Below are 23,417 nucleotides of genomic sequence, written 5' to 3'. Positions count from 1 at the left end.
GTGTGTGTGTGTGTGTATATATATTGTGGCATAGCGACTGGTCATGTGATTGACGGGAGGTATGTATCACAGAGAAGGCTTGTCGCTGTGATGTAACCTGGAGTGTTTTCTGTAATGCACATAAAGCAATAAGGAATTGTTTAGTATATTTGGGTCCGGGTTATGGGTAGCTATGAGAGATGGGAGGGTCTGGCTACCCATATACCTCACCCCTGGGTAAGGGGCATAACCATGCCTATCTATATTTGTTTCAGGACCTGTGGTGATGTCAGAACCACATATCTAATCATGTGATAGGTTCCTGGGTGTGGTTTCAGGCTACATAATGGAGGTGTGTTTGGCACATGGCTGTGAGTGTGTGGGTGTGTGTCAGGGTGTGTGTCAGGGTGGACACACTTCCAGGTGTCCTGGCTAGACACTGCAGAGTGGCCTGTGTGTTGGACGGTTCCACGTGGGGACAGACGTCCTGAACAACACACAGAGACCATCTTTAGGCTGGAGAGCCTAAGTGCTGGACATAGCACGGTCTGTGAGCCCACAGACGTGAGAGAGCGGAGCTCTACTATGGACATTGGGGAATCACCTGTCTGACGTAAGACTGTTTACCTGTTTTTCCTGTTGCAATGTGGTTTATGGAGCAATAAACCTGTGAACTTTTAAGGAAACGTGTCTCCTGAGTGTCATCCGCCGCACCTAAGCGAGAGTCCCCTAGACACGTAGCGGGTGAAATGCTACTATATATATATATATATATATATATATATATATATATATATATATATATATATATATATATATATATATATATATATATATATATATATATATATATATAAATTGTCTAAGGGGTACTTCCGTCTTTCTGTCCGCAACTTCCGTAATGGAAATCCCGCGTCGCTGATTGGTCTCGCCAGCTGCCTGTCATGGCTGCCGCGACCAATCTGCGACGCCCACAGTCCGATTAGTCCCTCCCTACTCCCCTGCAGTCAGTGCCCAGCGCCCGCATACTCCCCTCCAGTCACCGCAAACACAGGGTTAATGTCAGCGGTAACGGACCGCGTTATGCCACGGGTAACGCACTCCGTTATCGCTGCTATTAACCCTGTGTGTCCCCAACTTTTTTCTATTGATGCAGCCTATGCAGCATCAATAGTAAAAAGATGCAATGTTAAAAATAATAATAAAAGAAAAAACCCTGCTATTCTCACCCTCCGTTGTCCGCCCAGGCGCGCATGGCTGCCCCCATCTTCCTTTCCCAGAAATGCATTGTGAAATTACCCAGAAGACTTAGTGGTCTCGCGAGACCGCTAAGTCATGTGGGTAATTTCGCAATTCATCCTGGGAAAGGAAGATGGCCTCAGCTGCGCATGCATCGCCAGAGCTTCGCTGGATCCCGGCGGGTGAGTATATAACTATTTTTTATTTAAATTTTTTTTTTTAACAGGGATATGGTGCCCACACTGCTGTATACTACATGGGCTGTGTTATATACCGAGTGGCTGCTATATACTATGTGGCCAGTGTTAGATACTATGTGGGCTGTGTTTTGTACTGCGTGAGCTGTAGTATATATATCGTGGCCAGTGTTATATACTACGTCGCCTGTGTTATATACTGCGTGGGCTGTGTTATATAGTACGTGGTCTGTGTTATATACTGTTTCGGCTGTGTTATATACTGCGTGGCCACTGTCATATATTGTGTGGCCTGTATTAACGCATCGGGTATTCTACAATATGTATGTATGTATGTATGTATATAGCAGCCACATAGTATATAGCACAGGCCACGTGCTATTTGTCTGCTATATACTACATGGCTCCTATATACTACTACGTGGCCTGTGCTATATGTGGCTGCTATATACATACATACATATTCTAGAATACCCGATGCGTTAGGATCGGGCCACCATCTAGTATTATATAGTCTCCTTTATTATGTGTTTTGCCATCCCTTATTATACAGCACTCTCTCTTATGTACAGCACCATAACACCTTACATATTGGATTATATAGAGCCCTGTTTTTTATTACATACCATCCTGTCTTGTTAGCTGTATAATGCAATGATGGCTGATGGAGCACGGGAGAGCTTCTTTTCTAATAGAAGAGCTGATGGACTGGTCGTCTGGTCACCGCCTCCTCCATCAGCAGTCATGTTATATCCCACAAGAGAGGGGACTATGTAATTAAAGAGGGTGCTGTGAATAACAAAAATACACTATGTAAGAGACAGCACTGCACTTTACAGCAGAGGAAGTTATACAATAAGGGACGGTACCATATATAACTGGAGAGGATGGTACGTAATAAGGGACAGTGTTTACACAATAAAAGAAGAAACTATGTAACTAAGGATGGTGTTATACGTAATAAGTGAGTATACTATATACTAAGGGACTGTGCTATACATAAGTGAGTACACAGTATACTAAGGGACTGTGTTATACATAATAAGCGAGTATACTATATACTAAGGGACTGCACTATACATAATAATTAAATCATATATACCAGACCACAAAAACACCCAAACAAAAAGTCATAGGGTGCCAAGATGTAACAATCAGTTCCGTGCACACATATAGAAAAACCAAAAAAGAACAAGAGCACCAAAAGAACCAACTTTTATAAAAGTAACAATTTTATTAACTCAAACAAAACATAACAAGGTAAAATAATAGAGATAGCAGGGAGATGACAAAGACTCACCAAAAGTGGTGGCAAAGCAGTTCCCATCAGGCAATCAATAACAAATACTTAATAGTCAGCTCAAAAGTGCCAGTGCATTGTGCAAAGATTTATAGGAATATACCGTATTTTTCGGACCATAAGACGCACCCCAAACTTGGGGTGAAAATTGCAGAAAAAAAGATTTTTTATAAGATGGGGGTCCTTCTTATTGTCCGAATTTACAGTATCTTAATTGAGGGCTGGCGGTGGCAGAGCAGGGTCACAGGAGGCATGGTGTCGGCAGAGGTGCGGTGATGCGGTGGGCAATATGGCGTGCACCTGAGCAGGGTCCCTTCCTGTTTAGGTGGGCGACGCCACGGCCTGGTGTCCATGGGGGGGTTGCAGCAGTGCTGTGGCGGCGGCAGAGGTGCGGGGATGATGAGGCGCAGTGAGCGGTATGGCGTGAGCAGGGTCCCTTCCAAAGGTGAGGTGACGCAGCGGTCCGGTATCCAAGGTAAGCAGCAGAGACGGGTGAATCATGGCTTTATCGGTGGTGGCCATCTTCCTGAGGCCGCGCGTGTGCAGATGAAGTGCTCTGCTTCCCGGGGCATCAGGAAAATGGCCGCGGGAGGTAGCGCGTGCGCAGATGGAGATCGCGGCGGCCATTTTCCTGAAGCCAAGTTTGCAGATTTAGATCTCGGCTTCAGGACAATGGCCACCGCGATCTCCATCTGCGCACTCGCGGCCATTTTCCTGAAGCCCCGGGAAGCAGAGCACTCCATCTGCGCATGCGCGGCCTCAGGAAGATGGCTGCCGCCACCGATAAAGCCATGATTCACCCGACTCTGCTGCTTACCCTGGATACCGGGCTGCTGTGTCACCTCACCTGTGGAAGGGACCCTGCTCTCTGCGCCTCATCATCCGCTCACCTCTGCCACCGCCACACCACTGCCGGCAAGCCTGCATTCCAACTATAAGACGTACCCCCCCCCATTTTCCTCACATTTTTTGGGGGGAAAAAGTGCGTCTTATAGTGCAAAAAATACGGTACATATATATATATATATATATATATATATATACACCCATTGTAAGAGATGCAATAGACACCATAAAACCTCATCAGAGTGTCAAAAAATGACATACAGGTGAAAAATAGAGCATGACCAGTAAAAGGAGTAACAATTAGATTACCTGGGGGACCACGATGCCACCCACCCAATGCGTGTTTCGTCCACATGCCTTCTTTTGGGGGTATGGCATCATGGAATATGGTGAATTATTTATGGAACTCACGGGCCAATCACGATGCTTGTATCAAACATCAAGTTCTGTAGCGGCGCATGCGCAGTCGGACCGCATCCGGAGCCAAGACAACGCCGAAGGCATCAAGGGAAGAGGAAGTCCACGTCACCTGGAACCGCCCACACCTGACCATGTGGTCGGGAACGAGGATGCGAGTTCCCCCAGGCCCGAGGAGATGCTACCAGCATTGCTCAGCAACGCAGCGCCGATGCGCATGCGCACTGGGTAAATTTAAATATTACTGAGATCAGCCCAAATGAAGGAAATAGTAAGAATATATAAATAGACATTGTCCAGCAGGGTACGGCGATAGCGCACCAATATGCATGCAATTAGATAATTATAATTATTTCTAAATGAAACTCGTTTAAAGAGAAGAATTGATACCATGTAGAGATGAGGGCAAAAAAGGTTGGATGAACACAACAATAATAACAATCATGTGTAATAAATACATACCAAATGAAATATACGTGATACATATCATAATAGTATACAACATGTACTAAAGAAACATGGCCATGGAGAAATATATAATGATAATAGGCCTAAACATAATCAGTGTAAAAAAGTGCAAGTGCTAAAAGTGAATATATATATATATATATGTATATATATATATATATATATATATATATATATATATATATATATATATATATATATATTATAATATAATAATAAATATATCAAGAAAAGTGTATATGTTATAGTCATCTTCATAGAAGAAATTAACATTAATCCATAGAATAAGGTCCTCCTCAGATCCAAAGAGATGTAACATAGCCAGAACACAAAGCTGGAACAAACAACGTGAGAAAAAGACTCCTGAAGAAAAAATAATACACAAATAATTAATTAAAAAATACAAAAATTGAAAACACTAAAACCAATGCCACTTAAAAAGCATGAAACCGAGCGACAAAGAAAAGAATCAAAACTCAGAGTCTCATTGAGACCATGGGGTTGTAGGGTCCGGAGTCTCCAAATCCACCGTGATTCCCTCTGTGCCAAGTGCCGACTCAAATTTCCCCCCGCAAATTAACAATCGATCTATCCCTTTAATCCTAAAATCAGAAGGGTCACACGAGTGATGTAGCTTGAAGTGTCTAGGGATTGTTTTTAGGCACTCCACATTATCCTTTTTAACAGCCGCCAGGATGTCACTAACATGTTCGCGTGCTCGTACCTTATATAACCCTATATATATCTTGTTACAGGGGCAGGTCCCATGGTATACAACCATAGTAGTTGAACAAGTGGATTTGGAGACTCCTGACCCTACAACCCCATGGTCTCAATGAGACTGAGTTTTGCTCCTTTTCTTTGATGCTCGGTTTCATGCTTTTTAAGTGGGATTGGTTTTACTGTTTTCAATTTTTGTATTTTTTTAATTAATTATTTGTGTATTATTTTTTCTTCAGGAATCTTTTTCTCACGTTGTTTGTTCCAGCTTTGTGTTCTGGCTATATTGCATCTCTTTGGATCTGAGGAGGACCTTATTCTATGGATTATGTTAATTTCTTCTATGAAGATGACTATAACATATACACTGTTCTTGATATATTTATTATATATATATGTATCCAAAAAAAGAAAAGCAGCACAAAATAATAGAAAAAAGTGGACTTTATTGCCTGAACGGCGTGGCAACGTTTCGGATACAAAATCCTTTTTCATGCGCCGCTACGGGACTTGCTGTTTGATACAAGCATCGTGATTGGCCCGTGTGTTCTATAAATAATTCACCATATCTCATGATGCCATACCCCCGGAAGAAGGCACTTGGCTGAAACGCTCGTTGGGGTGGGTGGCATCGTGGTCCCGTCCCCCAGGTAATCTAATTGTTACTCCTTTTACTGGTCATGCTCTATTTTTCACCTGTATGTAATTTTTTGACACTCTGATGAGGTTTTATGGTGTCCATTGCATCTCTTACAATGGTTGTATATATAGATGTATATTCCTATGAATCGTTGCGCAATGCACTGGCACTTTTGAGCTGACTATTTATTAAGTATTTGTTATTGATTGCCTGTTGGGTACTGCTTTGCCACCACTTTTGGTGAGTCTTTGTCATCTCCCTGCTATCTCTATTATTTTACCTTGTTATGTTTTGTTTGAGTTAATAAAATGGTTACTTTTATAAAACTTGGTTCTTTTGGTGCTCTTGTTCTTTTTTGATTGTTCTATACATAATAAGTGAGTACAGTATATTTTAAGGGACTGTGCTATGTATAATAGGTGAGTACACTATATACTAAAGGACTGTATTAGACATAATAAGCGATAATAACGTCTTCCTCCACCTCCCCCTGTTCCAAAGTCCATTATAAATCCCCCTTCCTCCCATCCCAATCCCGCACACCCCTCATTGTCCTCCTCCCCTGCTTATCATTATTGTCCTCTTCTCCTCTCCCCCACCCCTATCGTTGCCCTTCGCACCACCTCCATTATTGCCCTCTCCACCACCTCCATTATTGCCCCCTCCCCCACCACCCCCATCATTGCCCTTTCCACCACCTCGATCATTGCTTTCTCCCCCCACCACCCAGGTCATTGCCCATTCCACCACCTCTATCATTTCCTTCTCCCTCACTACCCTTTCCACCACCATCATTGTCCTTTCCACTACCACCATCATTGCCTTTTTCCCCCCACCACCCCCATCGTTGCCCATTCCACCACCTCCATCATTTCCTCCTGCCCTGGTTGAATGGACAAGTGAGTGTGAGAAGCAGAGTCCTACTTTACGTTTTCATCTGAGTCACGAGTGCAGCAAGTGGGTGATGTTTATGACATTCCAGCTTATACAATCTGAGAATACAACATCTACACATTATATATCATTTATATGTTCCCCTTATTTTCTCCAGTAATTGTATTATTACACAGGATACTTTACTTCCCATTCAGGTCCGTACGATATCGAATCCTCTTAGTGGAGAGCTTCTATATGAAAGAATTTTCCTGATTGACCCATCAAGGATGGATAGGAGTTACAACAAGATATTACACCTCACCCTAGAGATCCTCTTCCGGCTTACTGGAGAGGTGAGAGATTCTGATAACGTCACATTACATCATTCTTATCTATGGCAATAACAGAAGGACTGATCTGGAGAGGTGAGGACTCTGGAAATGTCTGTAGTGAGATTTATTAATGTGTCTCTCCATAACCAGGATTACACAGTGGTGAAGAAGACCTCTAGTGAGCACGGTCAGGCCCCTGTGTCTGAGGAATGGGGAAGACCCATGAGCCCAATCACAAGACCTCCACCTCAACTCCTGATACAAGAGGACATCAATGACCAGAAGATACTAGAACTCACCTACAAGATCATTGAGCTGCTGACTGGAGAGGTGACACTGCTTGGAATGCTGGGACATTATACAGTAATGCTATAATGGGATGAGAGGGGTGATGCTATTGTTGTATGTGTCAGGTCCCCATAAGGTGTCAGGATGTCACGGTCTATTTCTCTATGGAGGAGTGGGAGTATTTAGAAGGGCATAAAGATCAGTACAAGGACGTCATGATGCAGGTTCCCCAACCCCTCACATCACCAGGTAAAAGACAGGACTAAGTACTCACAACCTATAATTATCTGTTTGTAAAGAATTAATTCATCCCCTGTATGTGTTTCCTCCAGTTCTATCCAGTAAGCGAACAACGCCAGAGAGATGGCCTCGTCCTCTTCTTCCACAGGACTGTAAACAAGAAAATCCCACTGTTCCTCAGGATCATCAGGTAGATGGAGAGATGTCATGAATAGTGATGAGCGAATATACTCGTTATTCGAGATTTCTCGAGCATGCTCGGGTGTCCTCCGAGTATTTTTTAGTGCTCGGAGTTTTAGTTTTTAGCGCCGCAGCTGAATGATTTACATCTGTTAGCCAGCATAAGTACATGTGGGGGTTGCCTGGTTGCTTGGGCATCCCCACATGTACTTATGCTGGCTAACAGATTTAAATCATTCAGCTGCGGCGCTAAAAACTAAATCTCCAAGCACTAAAAAATACTCGGAGGACCCCCGAGCATGCTCGAGAAATCTCGAGTAGCGAGTATATTTGGTCATCACTAGTTATGAAATCTCCACTAAGATGTGTAGAAGGCTGTAAGGGTCTTGTGTTCAGTCTTGTTTTATCCACCAGTATTGTCACAATTCCATCACTCAGTGTCAAGGAAGCAGTGAGTGTGTGACAGCTCAGCCATCCAATTTGAGGCAGGGGCATGATTAGCTGTCAGTATTGTAAGTTACAGTCCAACCGCAAATCATTGCAGTGGAGTGCTGGGTTGGTTACCTGGCTAGGTGATTACCTGGCTTTTAGGTGGCTGTTAGTAACTGATTATTAACAGTCATAGCCTTAGATCGGTGGTGTGTGTGCCTTGTTTATCAGGGCTTTTTTCTTGATCTTTTGCTGTTCGATCTTGAACCTTGTCTTTGATAATCCATTTGCTTAGCCCCTTTGTCTTGATCCGCTACCTTCCTGGAATTCTGACCTCGGACTGTGACCTGACTACGCCTTTGTTTTATCCCCTTTTGACTAATAGTGATTCAGCATCACATTTGTGACTCCATGTCACATTATGACTGGCCTTGTACTTTTTTTCCAGCAGTATGGATACAATTTGTACACTTTGCGATCAGGTGGCCAAGGAACACCAGAATCTAGAATCGTTCTGGGACTGTTTACTAGCGTGTTGAGTGCTTCCCAGAGCTCTACGCTACCAGCAGTAGCTCACAATGAGATTTATACAAACGTCGCCGACTGTCATGGCGGCATATGGGTCTGTGGAATCTCTATATTCTTGCACTTTTCCTTGTAACTTTACTAATGGCTGTAATCAGCGCAGTGAGGCTCGGGCGTCGATATAAAGACTTGTAGCTCCCAGACTGGTTACCAGGAGATAAATCTCTGCTGGGCTACGTTGTTAATACTCTTTGGTCTCATGTTCTGGGAGAACCAATTATATCTTCTTTTAACCTATATATATGAGCTGGACTATTCAATGTAAGTGCCTACTATACCTCGTCTTAACCTGGTCTGGAGAGGTGGTGATATCCAGGCATTTCTGGTAGTTGCTCTGTGATATTGGTATGGTATTGGTATGGTGAAAACCTTCCCTTCTCCTTTGATGTTTTATGTTATTTCTTTGCCTCACTGGCTTTCCACTTGTATCCTTAGTGTTTATTCCTGTGTGAGTTTTGTGTGACTAAGCTTCTGTTTCCCCTGTCTGTCTGTGTTAACCCATACAATTCTGTCCCCTTCTTCCCTGGGCGAGGGAAGGGGATCAGATTAGTTCAGTTCAAGAGAATACCAAGGTACGAGACCCAGATGTCCCCACCAACAGGTGTAATCCTGGGAATAGGGATAGCCTAGTGTCCCTTAGCTTGAGGGACGGAATAAGAGCCCAAAGCTCTTGCTATCCTGCAGTCATATCATGACAATAACTATGATGGCTGTACCTTCTGACGTGCATGTCATGGTTTCTCCCAAACCAGTAGTGGCCCTTCCTGACAAATTTTCAGGGGACAAAGAACAGTTTAGGGTGTTCAAGGTATTTTTTACCCTACAACTCCAGTCTTCAGTATGAGTCACTGGTCAGCGGGTGGGAATAATCATGTTCCTCCTTGGGGGGGCTCAGACTTGGGAATTTTCTTTGCCCCCACAAGCGCCTATACAATCTTCTTTTGACGCCTTAGGGTTGACCTATGATGAAGCTTACAGGATCCAGGTCACGGAGGCAAGAATCATGAGCCTGAAACAGGGGGCTTTCCCCTGATGACTATAGTACCAATTTCTGCCAATGGTCCAATGGCTTTCTGTGGAGTGATGCAGCTCTCGGGTACCTGCTCCTGCTCTGGCTCTGCATACTCCAATTTGTTTCTTGGGAGAGGAAATTACTCAGGCCATTTGGATTGATGACAGAATTTGGCAGAGGCAAGTTGAGCAGCAGGGTGTTTCAGTCATTCCCCGTAATCTTTCCGCTTACCTGAGGCGGAACCGATGGAAGTCAGAGCTGCCATCTATCGGGCATTTGAAAGGAAACGTCAGCGCAATCTCAGACTCTGCCTATACTATGATTGTGCTGGGCATTTTCTAAAGGACTGCTCAATGTATCCTCAAGGAAGACAGTTTTCAGGAAAGGCCTAAGCCTGGGCGATTGTCGAGGAGGTTACCCAGACTTCCAGGTACTTTTTAACTCCTCAAATAAAGTACTGCTAAATGTGGAGTTACTTTTTAAAGAACCAGTTGTTATCAGCATTGGCTTTCATTGACTGTGGATCTGCAACCAACTTTATCGATTCAGGACTTGTTCTAATATTAGTATTAGGGATAGTTAGGTTGGAAATAACTATTCAAATGTTTGACATTTAGAGGACAACGTTACCCCGAGTGGGAACACTTCATTCTGAGGCAATCTCCTGCTTTGTTTTGGATAATGTACCTGCTGGGTTGGAATTGGGGTTTCCATGGCTGCTTATTCACAATCCTGTTATGTATTGGTGTCGGAAGATGTGAAGGATCCGCACCTCGCCACACCGCCTGAAGTCAATATTACGTCTGCAGGATCACGTGGTAAAGTCTCACCAATTGTACCAATGTGTAGATTTATTCACCCTGTGGACAGGTAAGGTCAGCTTGGCACAGTTTTATACAGACACTCCCTCACAACAGGGGCCCAGGAAGGCACAGGGAGTGAGAGGAAGTGACCCGCACAGTCAATTAATGTGGGATCACACTCGCCCACAACTCTTAACAGGCAGAGATGCCCCTTTAACTAGCCCCAGTGAACAAAACCTTATCAGCCCGGTAGAGCTGCCACTAGTTCCTCGTTTTATATAAGCTCGGTCCGTTAAAAGGAATTATATTGGGCCAGAAACCAGCCCCAGTAGCATGGAACATTAAACCAAGAAACGGACGTTTGGATTCGTGGATCGAGATAAAAGAGCAGCCCAAGGTTAAATTATATATTTAATCTCCTTAAGGGCACACTAGACAATACTCTATATACACAATGGTTCTACATATATATAAGGGTCAGATATGCAAATACAATAGTGGTAGGAAAAAAGATATAAGCAGAATATGTGGGTCAGTTATCAGTAGACGAAAGGCCTTACTTGCAGCGAGTGGGCTGTCACATGTCAGGCTTGTGGTCCCTACTGCTACTGGACTTCTCACATGATATGTCGCCGCAACCTCCTCTGAGAAAAAGCACTAGGCCAAGCTCTGCAGGAGCATTTAACCCCTCTGGGTCACTCCCTTCCTATTCTCTGGGCTGAACCTAAATCCTCTTCCCTTGCTTCAGCAGCTGTAAAACTCCAAAACCTATGAAAGATCATAACTCCGTTTTGGACAGTGCTAGGGCTGCATTTCTGGCACCATCAGATCTGGCCAGGCTTTTGCTATGCGTTAAGACTAGTGATGAGCGAGTATACTTTTTGCTCGGGTTTTCCCGAGCACGCTCGGGTGGTCTCCGAGTATTTGTTAGTGTTCGGAGATTTAGTTTTCATCGCAGCAGCTGAATGATTTACAGCTAGTAGCCAGGCTGAGTGCATGTGGGGGTTGCCTGGTTGCTAGGGAATCCCCACATGTAATCAAGCTGTCTAGTAGCTGTAAATCATTCAGCTGAGGCGATGAAAACTTAATCTCCGAACAGTAACCAATACTCGGAGACCACCTGAGCGTGCTCGGGAAAACCCGAGCAACGAGTACTCTCGCTCATCACTAGTTAAGACCAAACACAGCTTTACTACCTGGCTTGTAGTAGGTGTTCTATGTATCTCCATACCTCTAGGTTCTAGAACATATCGCGACCCTGGAAAGTGAAACTACGACATTTCCTCCGGTAGTTATCGGCTCATGTCCAGCTGCTAATTGCTTTCTTCTGGTTTTAAATTTTGGAATAAAGAATTTTTTTATTTTATCTCCGGAGCTGGATACCTCTTTTGTCTCTGCAATAGTTCACAGCGTCAAGCAGAAACTCCTTTCCGTGCTCGGATTTCTTTCAAGGACTATGAAAACATTCAAAGGGGTGAGCTGAATTTTCTCTGATCTGAGCTGGACAAGGTATCAGTTCTGTCTCTCACAGCCCTTTGACTTTTGCCCCCAGCTGCTGCTTGGTGTTCTGTTGCAACTGCTCACTGAAGGGGTTTTTAAAATTCCATGCCAAAGAGGATACAAATAATAGATGTGGAATTATATCTCCAATATTCTTCACAGAAGGATATTGTTCAATGGAGCCAATGTTGTCATAAGAGATGTTTTGAGTTCTGTACATATTTGCTCCCTTAGTCTGGAGGGTCTGTAGGGGTATTTGAAAGACTTTGGAGATGTGTTTTCAGAAAAAGAGGAAGAGATACCACCTTTCCCTAATACTAAGTTTCCTAAAGCTTGCCTATACAATTTGGGCCTTAACGGACCACCATGAAAGAATATGTGAACAAAAGTTTACACAAAGATGATATCTGTCCTTCCTGCTGGCCTGTTAGCTGCTCGATTTTTCTTTGTTAAATGGCAAGATGGTGTTGGGGTTAATGGATTGCACTAAGCAAAATAAATAGAAAAGTGCAATCGCAACCCAGGGTCCACTGTGCAGAGATGTAAAACTGCTGCTAGTGAGCAATGACGGAACATGCAGCGAGCGACTACAAATACACATGAAGTTAACGCCACTCCGTGTGCACAGGAGGCTGAGCACAAGGCTCAGTTACTCCAAAGAAAAGGAACAGTACAAACAAGTACTAAGAGCTTACTCCAGTTAACGGTCACAGGAGAAGCACAAGAACTGAACTCACACAGCAACTGAACCGAGTAAATCGCACACAGGAACGAATCAGATGCCGAGTACAAGACTCTGACCAGGGTTGAGCTTGCTCTGAGACTCTACTGTGCTAACCGCACACATGTACGAAACAGATGCTAAGCCAAGCGGCTAATTGCCACCACTGAGGCTAGCTGCTGCCTACGTGTACAGTCCAGAGCTATGCAGACAGACGACACTTGCAGACAGAGTTGTAGGATCTCCACACACATAGCCACACACAAATAATACTAGCTCCCCCGCGGGCACCTTTGGGAGTATTTTATACAAAAGGCACAACCCCAAACACTCACGCCCAGTCGGCTAAGGCATCGTCCGCGGGCCAATCTGGAGCTGCCAGATCACCAGAGCCGGAGACATCCAACCACCAATGGGAAGACACCACATCACGGACATGCACAGTAAGGTGATTTCTGGACTTGGACTCCAGAGCGTTCGATCGCCGCTGCCTATCGCTGGTTACCATAGACTTGGCTGGAGAGCCATCAGTAACCAGACGAACAGAACGAGCCTGAGCAAGATGCAGGGACCGACGTCTATGCTTAGCAGCACCAGCAAGCTGAATGGGAGAGCGCAGATGCAGATAAGGCTTGGGTTAGAATCCTGACGCCTAACAGATGGTGGCCTCTGTCCTTGAATTAAACAAAATTATGATTAAGAATACATATGTACTTCCACATCCCCGACCTGTACAGTCAGAAATGGGGGCTAATTGATTTTTTAAACTTGATCTTACAGGGGCTTATAATTTGATATGCATCTGGAAGGGTGATGAGTGATAAACGGCTTTTTTAACGTCTGAGTGTCTATTTGAAAATCTTCTCTCATGCCTTTTGGGTTATCCAATGTGCCAGCAGTATTTCCACATTTTTTTAGTAATATATTTTATGATTGTATTGGAAGGTTTATAGTGGAACACCTAATTCTATTCTATTTTTTTTGCCCGCTCTGGATTTGCAAAATAGACATGTCTACTTTGTATTAAAAGAGTTTGCGAGAGAATTCTGTGTTTGCTAAATTAGAGTAATATACTTTTTCTACTCAATTAATATCATTCTTGGGGTTTATTGTATTGGCTGAAGGGATTAGGATGGATCCTGAGAAGGTGCAGGCCATAATTGATTTCAATGCTTTAAGGTCTCAAGGTTGAATCCAAAGTTTTCTAGGATTTGACAATTGCTATAGAAAATGTACTAGGGGTTTTACTCAGATCGTTAAACCTCTTACTGATCTCACATATAAAGTTGCGGATCTTAAGATTTCGTCACCGGATACTATTGGGGTTTTTAAAAAAATTGAGTGTTCATGTCCGCTCCAGTTTTAATCGAACCTGATCTCCAGGAATCATTCATTGTGGAGGTGAATGCTTCGGTGTAGAGGACGTATTATCTCAAGGTTCTAAAACTTTAATTTGCAGCCATGTGCATTTTATTTATAGGAAATTGAGTCCGGTCGTTGGCCCCTTCTGCTACTTCAGGGACCAAATTATTTGTACCTGTGTACCTAAGATTGCGTCTTTTACAAGAGTTTAATGATTTCATCTTGAGTGGTCACTCTTGGTAACAGCTACGTGAAAAGCCATTGCTAGGTTTTCTTGATAGCCATCAATGTATACTTACATTAGAGATTTCGTTTCTGCCTGTGGACGTCTGTCATAACTGGCAGGCCGTGGAACTGGCTCCATTGTCAAATTGAGAAAAACCGTGGAAATATTTGCATTTGTCTGATGGGAGAACTGTTATTTTGGTGGTGGTTGACTGATTCAGCAAAAAAGGCTACAGTACTTTTGTTCCTTTATCAGGGTTAGCGAATGCTGAATCACTTTCTAGGTTGTTCAACAGTCATGTTGTGAGACTGCGTGGAATTCCTCTTAACGTTGTTTCTGATAGAGGGAGGGATGGCATTTTGTCTCCAAATTATGTAAAGCTTTTGTAAGAAATTCAGGATTGACTAAAAAAAAGGTCAGACAGAAAGGACAAATCAATTATTGGAAGAAATTTTAAAGTGTTATGTTGCGACATGATAAGATTCTGGAGGTAGTCAATCCAGTGTCCTGTAGATTAAAACTTCTGTCTCTTTGCATTCCGAATAGTTTTCCACAGATTGCTGTTAAAAAGAGTTTGTCCCTTGGGAATTGTCTCCCTCATCTTTGCCTACTCCAGTTTCTGTCGATGAAGGCTTGAATCATGAGGTGTAGAGGATCGTGTATTCTCAAACGTTCCGAATTTCCATCAAATATCTTGTTCATTGGAGAAGATGTGGACCCGAGGAGAGATCCAGGTTCCCGCTGGTTCTGTAAAGGCCAACCACTTGGCCAGGGTCTTCCATCTTAGGTTTCCTGGGAAATCTGGGAGTCTGGTGGCCCCTCTACAACCCCTAGCAAAAATTATGGAATCCCTGGCCTTGGAGGATGTTCATTCAGTTGTTTAATTTTGTAGAAAAAAAGAAGATCAAAGACATGGCACAAAACTACAGTCATTTCAAATGACAACTTTCTGGCTTTAATAAACACTAAAAGAAATCAAGAACAAAAAATGTTGTAGTCAGTAATGGTTACTTTTTTAGAAAAAGCAGAGGGAAAAAATTATGGAATCACTCAATTCTGAAGAAAAAATTATGGAATCGCCCTCTAAATTTTCATTTCCAAAACTAACACCTGCATCAAATTAGATCTGCTCGTTATTCTGCATCTAAAAAGGAGTGATCACACCTTGGAGAGCTGTTGCACCAAGTAGACTGACATGAATCATGGCTCCAACACGAGAGATGTCAGTTGAAACAAAGGAGAAGATTATCAACCTCTTAAAAGAGGGTAAATCATCACGCAATGTTGCAAAAGATGTTGGTTGTTCACACTCAGCTGTGTCTAAAATCTGGACCAAATACAAACAACATGGGAAGGTTATTAAAGGCAAACAAACTGGTAGACCAAGGAAGACATCAAAGCATCAAGACCGGAAACTTAAAGCGATATGTCTCCAAAACAGGAAATGCACAACAAAACAAATGAGGAACGAATGGGAGGAAACTGGAGTCAACGTCTGTGACTGAACTGTATGAAACCGCCTAAAGGAAATGGGATTTACATAAAGAAAACCTAAGCTAAAGCCATTATTAACACCTAAACAGAAAAAAACAAGGTTACAATGGGCTAAGGAAAAGCAATCGTGGACTGTGGATGACTGGATGAGTCATATTCAGTGATGAATCGCGAATGTGCATTAGGCAAGGTGATGATGCTGGAACTTTTGTTTGGTGCCGTGCCATTCCAATGAGATTTATAAAGATGACTGCCTGACTGCCTGAAGAGAACATGCAAATTTTCAGTCATTGATGATATGGAGCTGCATGTCAGGTAAAGGAACTGGGGAGTTGACTGTCATTACATCTTCAATAAATGCACCAGTTTATGTTGATATTTTGGACACTTTTCTTATCCCATCAATTGAAAGGATGTTTGGGGATGATGAAATCATTTTTCAAGATGATAATGCATCCTGCCTGCCATAGAGCAAAAACTGTTAAAACATTCCTTGAAAATAGAACACATAAGGTCAATGTCATGGCCTGCAAATAGTCCGGATCTCAATCCAATTGAAAATCTTTAGTGGAAGTTGAAGAAAATGGTCCATGACAAGGCTCCAACCTGCAAAGCAATCAGAGAAAGTTGGAGCTAGATTGATGAAGAGACTGTTTGACACTCATTATGTCCATGCCTCAGAGACTGCAAACTGTTATAAAAGCCAGAGATGGTGCAACAAAATACCAGTGATGTTTTTGCGTGTTTTTTTGTTTGTTTTTCATGATTCCATAATTTTTTCCTCAGAATTGAGTGATTCCATAATTTTTTCCCTCTGCTTGTTCTAAAAAAGTGACCATTACTGACTACCACATTTTTTGTTCTTGATTTCTTTTAGTGATTATTAAAGCAAGAAAGTTGTCATTTGCAATGACTGTAGTTTTGTGCCTTGTCTGTGTCTGTGGTCTGCTTTTTTTCTACAAAATTAAACTGAATGAACATCCTCCAAGGCCGGTGATTCCATAATTTTTGACAGGGATTGTAGAAAAAAGGATATTGTCATGATTGCACCATTCACTCTGTCCTGGACGCAGTAAGTGACAGCCCAGCCACCCTATAGGATCAGGGTATTCCTGAGTTGTCAGTATTGTGAGTGACAGTCCAAACGCCAATCAAGGCAAGGGCATGTTTGTTTTCTTTCAGGTGTCTCCCATTGTGGTTGAATATCTGGATATTTAGATGGTTGACAGTAACTAACCTTAGCTCGGTGGTATGTGCCTGTGTTTTTCAAGGCTTTGTTTCTGTTCTTTGCCTGCCTAACCTTCGTCCTTGCCTTTGACCATTTATTTGTTTGCCTAGCCCATTTGTCTCACTACCTTCCTGGAATTCTGACCTCGGACTGTTACCTGACTAAGCCATTCTCTTACCCCAACAATTTATGATGAGCTCTCTTGGTATCTGACCCCGGACCTTTTAACTACCCTGTCTCACAACTTGTCCATGTGTAATGACTCATCATCACATTTGTGGCTCACCGTCATAAGTATTGTATGTTTTATACTTTGTGTAATGAAAACAGTAGAGATGGCAGGATTAGAGCTGATCGTAGATGTAACTTCTCCATCTATGACTTTTACAATATTTGTTTCAGGGTGAAGATCTGACTCATGTTAATACTACAAAGACATATGTGAGGGTTGATGAGCGGTGTGAAGAGGAAATTCCTATAGATAACCGCCCAGGTGAGTAGTAACCACTAAATAAAGAAGTCACAGAATCTTTTCATTACTATTCTTACTTCATCGCTAGCTGGCACTGCTTTATCAGTGTGTTGTCTGGTAACATTACAAGTAAAGGTCACCATTCTGTTGCTAGACCACTGCATGCTCCTCCACCCCAAACTCTACCCATTAGTTTGAACATTTACTGGAGTCATTTATTGTTGAATCTATGGGACCAGAACATAAAAATTCCTCCTTATTAGTAGAGTAAATTACATTTAATAAGTTTTAATCTTGACCAAATGCGAATTTCTGTACAATAACAGAAGAGTCCCCCATTAATTTTACTTTTCAGTTTCTATAAAACAAGAGGGGATTATAGAGAAAGGGGAAGCTCAGGCTTCTGAGTGTAGTAGTTATAAACTACATGAAAAAAACTTACACCTATTGCATATGTTTCTAAGCTGTGCTTGGTTTATGGCTCTAATGACTCCATATCATAAATTTAATGGTGTTTTTGATCCTAAGGAATTCAAATTACTGCACAATCGCTTCTGAAACGGGGAGCACTAATACCTTTTCTACCTTTCTAGTCAGGACTTCTATGAGCTCCAATGGTCCTTCATAAATGAGTGTAACTCCAGTTTACTGCACTATGTTGAAAAGTTCTCTCTAAATGTCTAATATTTCTTAAAGAAACTCATCTGACATAAAATACTGCTCCCTACGACAGTTTGGATTGCTGAGAGCTACCAGGTCACATAATATACTGTATTTTCCGGCCTATAAGACGACTTTTTAACCCCTGAAAATCATCTCAAAAGTCGGGGGTCGTCTTATACGCCGGGTACGGCGTGTGCAGGGAGCGGTCCTGTATGGTTCCCAGGATCTGGAGGCGAGGAGACTCTCCTTCAGGCCCTGGGATCCATGTTCATGTAAAAAAAAAAAGAATAAGAATAAAAATTATAGCACATGCTTACCCTCTGACGGCCCGCGGCTCTCAGCGGTGCAAGCGGCGGCCTCCGTTCCTAAGGATACATTGAGCGAAGGACCTTCGATGACGTTGCGGTCAAGGGTTATAATCACTGAATGATACTTATGACTATGTTTCTCTTTATTTTGATGGATCTCTTCCTTTTTTGGTCACAAATTTGTGGCTAAAACTTGTTTTGTAATTATTTGAGAAGTGCCATTTTGAATGACCTTTTTTGGACTTTTGTGATTAAAGGGAATCTGTCACCCCTTTTTATTCGATTTGAGATAAAAATATGGTTCAACTGTGCCTGAGCTCTGCATTACAGCAGTACCTTTCATATCCCCTGATTCCCCACCTTTGCTGAGAAAATACCTTTGTAATCTCTGTTTTCCTATGTAAATTACCCCGGTCGGTCCGATGGGCGGGGCCTATTCACCGTTTCCTCCCATCTTCTGCCTTGCTCTATGCATTAATTTTTCTTTTTTCCTGCGTTGGCGTTGTTTTCCTGCGCCTGCGCATTAAAGTGGCCAGCAGTGGGCAAAGCATAAAAATCATTATTGCGGATGCGCCATTTTACATTACGTTCTGTGCCCCGGAAGTCTTGCCATGCAAGAGGGCATAGAACGTAATGAAAAATGCGGGTGCATGCGCAATAGTGATTTTATGCTTTGACCACAGTTGGGCAAAGCATACTGCGCATGCGCTAGAGGCCAATTCAATGCGCACACGCTGAAACTGTACGGAAGCTGTGCTATTCACAGATCTCGTTACATCGAGAATGCCGAGGAGCGGGGGAGAGATGGCGAATAGGCCCCGCCCATCGGACCGGAGTGGGGTAATTTACATAGGAAAACGGAGAGATTACAAAGGTATTTTCTCAGCAAAGGTGGGGAATCGGGGGATATGAAAGGTACTGCTGTAATGCAGAGCTCAGGCACAATTGAACCATATTTTTATCTCAAATCGAAAAAAAAGGGTGACAGACTCCCTTTAACAATTTTCAGATCCCTAAGGTGTCAGGATGGCAGGAAAAGCTGTTGCAGACTGCATAACATTGACTCATTTTCCCTCAGTGAATTCATCTTTAGGGGTAGTGACTATTTTGACTCCACAGATATTCTCTGCAAACTAGCACACAGTGGATGTTGGAGAATGACAATTGCAAATATGCCATTTTTGCATCCAATAAGTGGTGCCCAACTAGTGCTTCTGGGGACACGCATACTGTAAATATTTAAGTGGGTTCTTTCCATTACTGCAATGCTAATCATGTGGACGCTAACAGTTTTTTGGCACACTGTAAGGCTCAGGATCAAGGGGCACATTTGGCTTTGGGAATGCAGATTTTGCTGGATTGATTTATTTATGGAAGCCATGTTGCTTTTCAAGGTTTACTTTTAGATTTTTTTAAATGTTTTTTGTTTTAGTAAATAATTGACTTTTCCTTCATAACTTAGCATATCTTTGGGTATTTTAGAAATGTTATAAAAATGAAATTCATCATAATTCATTCAAAAATAATCTTTATTCTTGGCAGATGACTATACCGGGAGATCAGAGGAACAATTGAAATCATCAACTTTTAAATTAGATGACCTTGATATAAATCAAGATATGACTAATGTATATGCCACTATTCCACATGTAGCCTCATCCTTTTCCAACAAAGATCTAATATCTGATCCTTTTAAACAAGTCCCATCTTCTGATTCATCACAGACTATTAAGAGAAATAAAAGTCACAAAAGAGGCATTACAACTCTAACTGTTCTTACAGCAAACAAACAATTTTCGAGTTTAGAATATGAAAAAAGTTTTTCCCTCAAAACGTCTTTTGTTACACATCCAAAAATTCACATAGAGGAGAATATATTTTCTTCTTCAGAGTATGGGAAAAAAATTAGCAAGAAATTAGAGCATGTTAGCCAAAAAATAGTTCACACAGGGAAGAAGTCATATTCATGTTCAGAATGTGGGAAATGGTTTGCACGTAAGACATATCTTGTTACACATCAGAGAAGTCACACAGGGGAGAAGCCATTTTCATGTTCAGAATGTGGGAGATGTTTTTCAGAGAAATCAAATCTTTATAAACATCAGAGAACTCACATAGGGGAAAAGCCATTTTCATGTTCAGAATGTGGTAAATGTTTTGCAACTAAGCCAAATCTTGTTGCGCATCAGAGAACTCACACTGGGGATAAGCCGTTTTCATGTTCAGAATGTGGTAAATGTTTTGCAACTAAGTCACATCTTCTTGAGCATCAGAGAATTCACACAGGGGAGAAGCCATTTTCATGTTCAGAATGTGAGAAATGTTTTGCAAGTAAGTCAAATCTTGTTACACATCAGAAAAGTCACACACGGGAGAAGCCATTTTCATGTTCAGAATGTGAGAAATGTTTTGCAAGTAAGTCAAATCTTGTTACACATCAGAAAAGTCACACAGGGAAGAATCCACTTTCATGTTCAGAATGTGGGAAATGTTTTACATATAAATCACATTTTGTTGTGCATCAGAGAAGTCACACAGGGGAGAAGCCATATTCATGTTCAGAATGTGGGAAATGTTTTACATATAAATCACATTTTATTATACATCAGAGATTTCACACAGGGGAGATGCCATTTTCATGTTCAGAATGTGGGAAATGTTTTGCAATAAAATCACGATTTGTTGCACATCAGCGATTTCACACAGGGGAAAAGCCATTTTCATGTTCAGAGTGTAAGAAATGTTTTTCAGATAAATCATATCTTGTTTCCCATCAGAGAACTCACACAGGGGAGAAGCCCTTTTCATGTTCAAAATGTGGAAAATGTTTTACTGATAAATCAAATCTCATTAAACATCAGAGAAGTCACTCAGGGGAGAAGCCATATTCATGTTCAGAATGTGAGAAATGTTTTGCCAACAAAAGGAGTCTTTCTAAGCATCAAATATCTCACATAGAGATAAGTTATATTTAGAAGATGGGACATATTTTACTGAAAAATCACATTTTGTTAACCACAAAAGAAAAGTTACACAAGGCGAAATCATATATTTTTGACAAACTATACAAGAAAGCACATAACAGAGAGTTAAAGTAATGACAAATAGGTAAATGAGAAAGCAAGTGAGAACTTACATTTGAATTAAAACATATGCAGTTCCCAACAAACATCTGTTATCTAATAAGCAAGTGAAATGCAATATTGCATGTTCATTGAATATTTCTCAGTTGTATATTTATATATTCACTAATTGGATAAGAGTATTTCTACACCTGCACACGTTGCAGATTTGCCTGTGGAATTTTCTGTGCAGATTCTGCATCTCTTGGAAGAAAATGCTGGTAAAAATCTGCGCGGATTTGGTGCGGATTTTCATCCTTTTTTTTTTTTCATACGGATTTGTATGCATTTTTGTAGGCTAACTAAAGATTAACAACAAAAAAAGAATTGTGATGTAACTTCTTGTCCAACCTCTTAATTTACATACTCCATTGAAGAAAACTGTTAACACACAGATAGATGATAGATATTGGATAGATATACACTCACCGGCCACTTTATTAGGTACACCATGCTAGTAATGGGTTGGACCCCCTTTTGCCTTCAGAACTGCCTCAATTCTTCGTGGCATAGATTCAACAAGGTGCTGGAAGCATTCCTCAGAGATTTTGGTCCATATTGACATGATGGCATCACACAGTTGCCGCAGATTTGTCGGCTGCACATCCCAAAGATGCTCCATACAAGGCAGGATGGATCCATGCTTTCATGTTGTTTACGCCAAATTCTGACCCTACCATCCGAATGTCGCAGCAGAAATCGAGACTCATCAGACCAAGCAACGTTTTTCCAATCTTCTACTGTCCAATTTTGATGAGCTTGTACAAATTGTAGCCTCAGTTTCCTGTTCTTAGCTGAAAGGAGTGGTACCCGGTGTGGTCTTCTGCTGCTGTAGCCCATCTGCCTCAAAGTTCGACGCACTGTGCGTTCAGAGATGCTCTTAGGCCTACCTTGGTTGTAACGGGTGGCGATTTGAGTCACTGTTGCCTTTCTATCAGCTCGAACCAGTCTGCCCATTCTCCTCTGACCTCTGGCATCAACAAGGCATTTCCGCCCACAGAACTGCCGCTCACTGGATTTTTTTTCTTTTTCGGACCATTCTCTGTAAACCCTAGAGATGGTTGTGTGTGAAAATCCCAGTAGATCAGCAGTTTCTGAAATACTCAGACCAGCCCTTCTGGCACCAACAACCATGCCACGTTCAAAGGCACTCAAATCACCTTTCTTCCCCATACTGATGCTCGGTTTGAACTGCAGGAGATTGTCTTGACCATGTCTACATGCCTAAATGCGCTGAGTTGCCGCCATGTGATTGGCTGATTAGAAATTAAGTGTTAACAAGAAGTTGGACAGGTGTACCTAATAAAGTGGCCGGTGAGTGTATAATAGATAGATATTAGATTCATAATTTTATCTAATATCTATCTATCTATAGATCTATCTATTCCGCGTGTTTTTTTCCGCAGCATGTGCACACCAAGTGTCAATTTCCCATTGACTAACATTGCTTGTGCACTACACTGCGGATTTGATGCAATTCTGCGCATCCAAAAGCGCTGCGGATCCGCATCTAAATCCGCAACGTGTGCACATAGGCTAAAACCTCCCCAAAATACCAAGCATTTCTTCCTAACTCCCAATTTCCGCAATCTGCCATTCATCAATCTCTTTCAATTTACAATCAGGGTCTGTCAACAAACATCTTTCACTTTTCTGTACTGTGATAATATACATGTTTATATTGTAAATTACTATTTGCATATATGATCCATTCCTTCTTTGTTGGAACGTCTGTGTGTGATCTATTCCAATTAAAATATAATGTCTCCT

The 23,417-nt window shown here is 42.0% G+C and overlaps 1 protein-coding gene across 3 annotated transcripts in view; it reads left to right on the top strand.

Moving 5' to 3' along the window:
- The window catches only part of LOC143767523 (uncharacterized), a 39,098-nt gene extending 16,887 nt beyond the window's left edge, over positions 1-22,211 (top strand). For 2 of the 3 annotated variants that reach the window (XM_077255933.1, XM_077255931.1), the window contains exons 2-7: positions 6,898-7,035; positions 7,165-7,344; positions 7,428-7,551; positions 7,635-7,732; positions 17,485-17,575; positions 20,068-22,211. In XM_077255933.1, the coding sequence (XP_077112048.1) occupies positions 6,970-7,035; positions 7,165-7,344; positions 7,428-7,551; positions 7,635-7,732; positions 17,485-17,575; positions 20,068-21,500 (1,992 nt within the window). In that variant the 5' untranslated portion in view covers positions 6,898-6,969 and the 3' untranslated portion in view covers positions 21,501-22,211. Of the gene's footprint in view, positions 1-5,324; positions 5,817-6,897; positions 7,036-7,164; positions 7,345-7,427; positions 7,552-7,634; positions 7,733-17,484; positions 17,576-20,067 lie in introns of those variants that run through there. The other variant, XM_077255932.1, reaches the window with a different exon arrangement.
- Positions 22,212-23,417: the final 1,206 nt, after the last annotated feature.

This window comes from Ranitomeya variabilis, chromosome 4 (assembly GCF_051348905.1).
Source record: "Ranitomeya variabilis isolate aRanVar5 chromosome 4, aRanVar5.hap1, whole genome shotgun sequence".
NCBI lineage: Eukaryota > Metazoa > Chordata > Amphibia > Anura > Dendrobatidae > Ranitomeya > Ranitomeya variabilis.
Note: the sequence above shows the minus strand (reverse complement) of the source record. Positions and strands in the feature narration are given on the sequence as shown.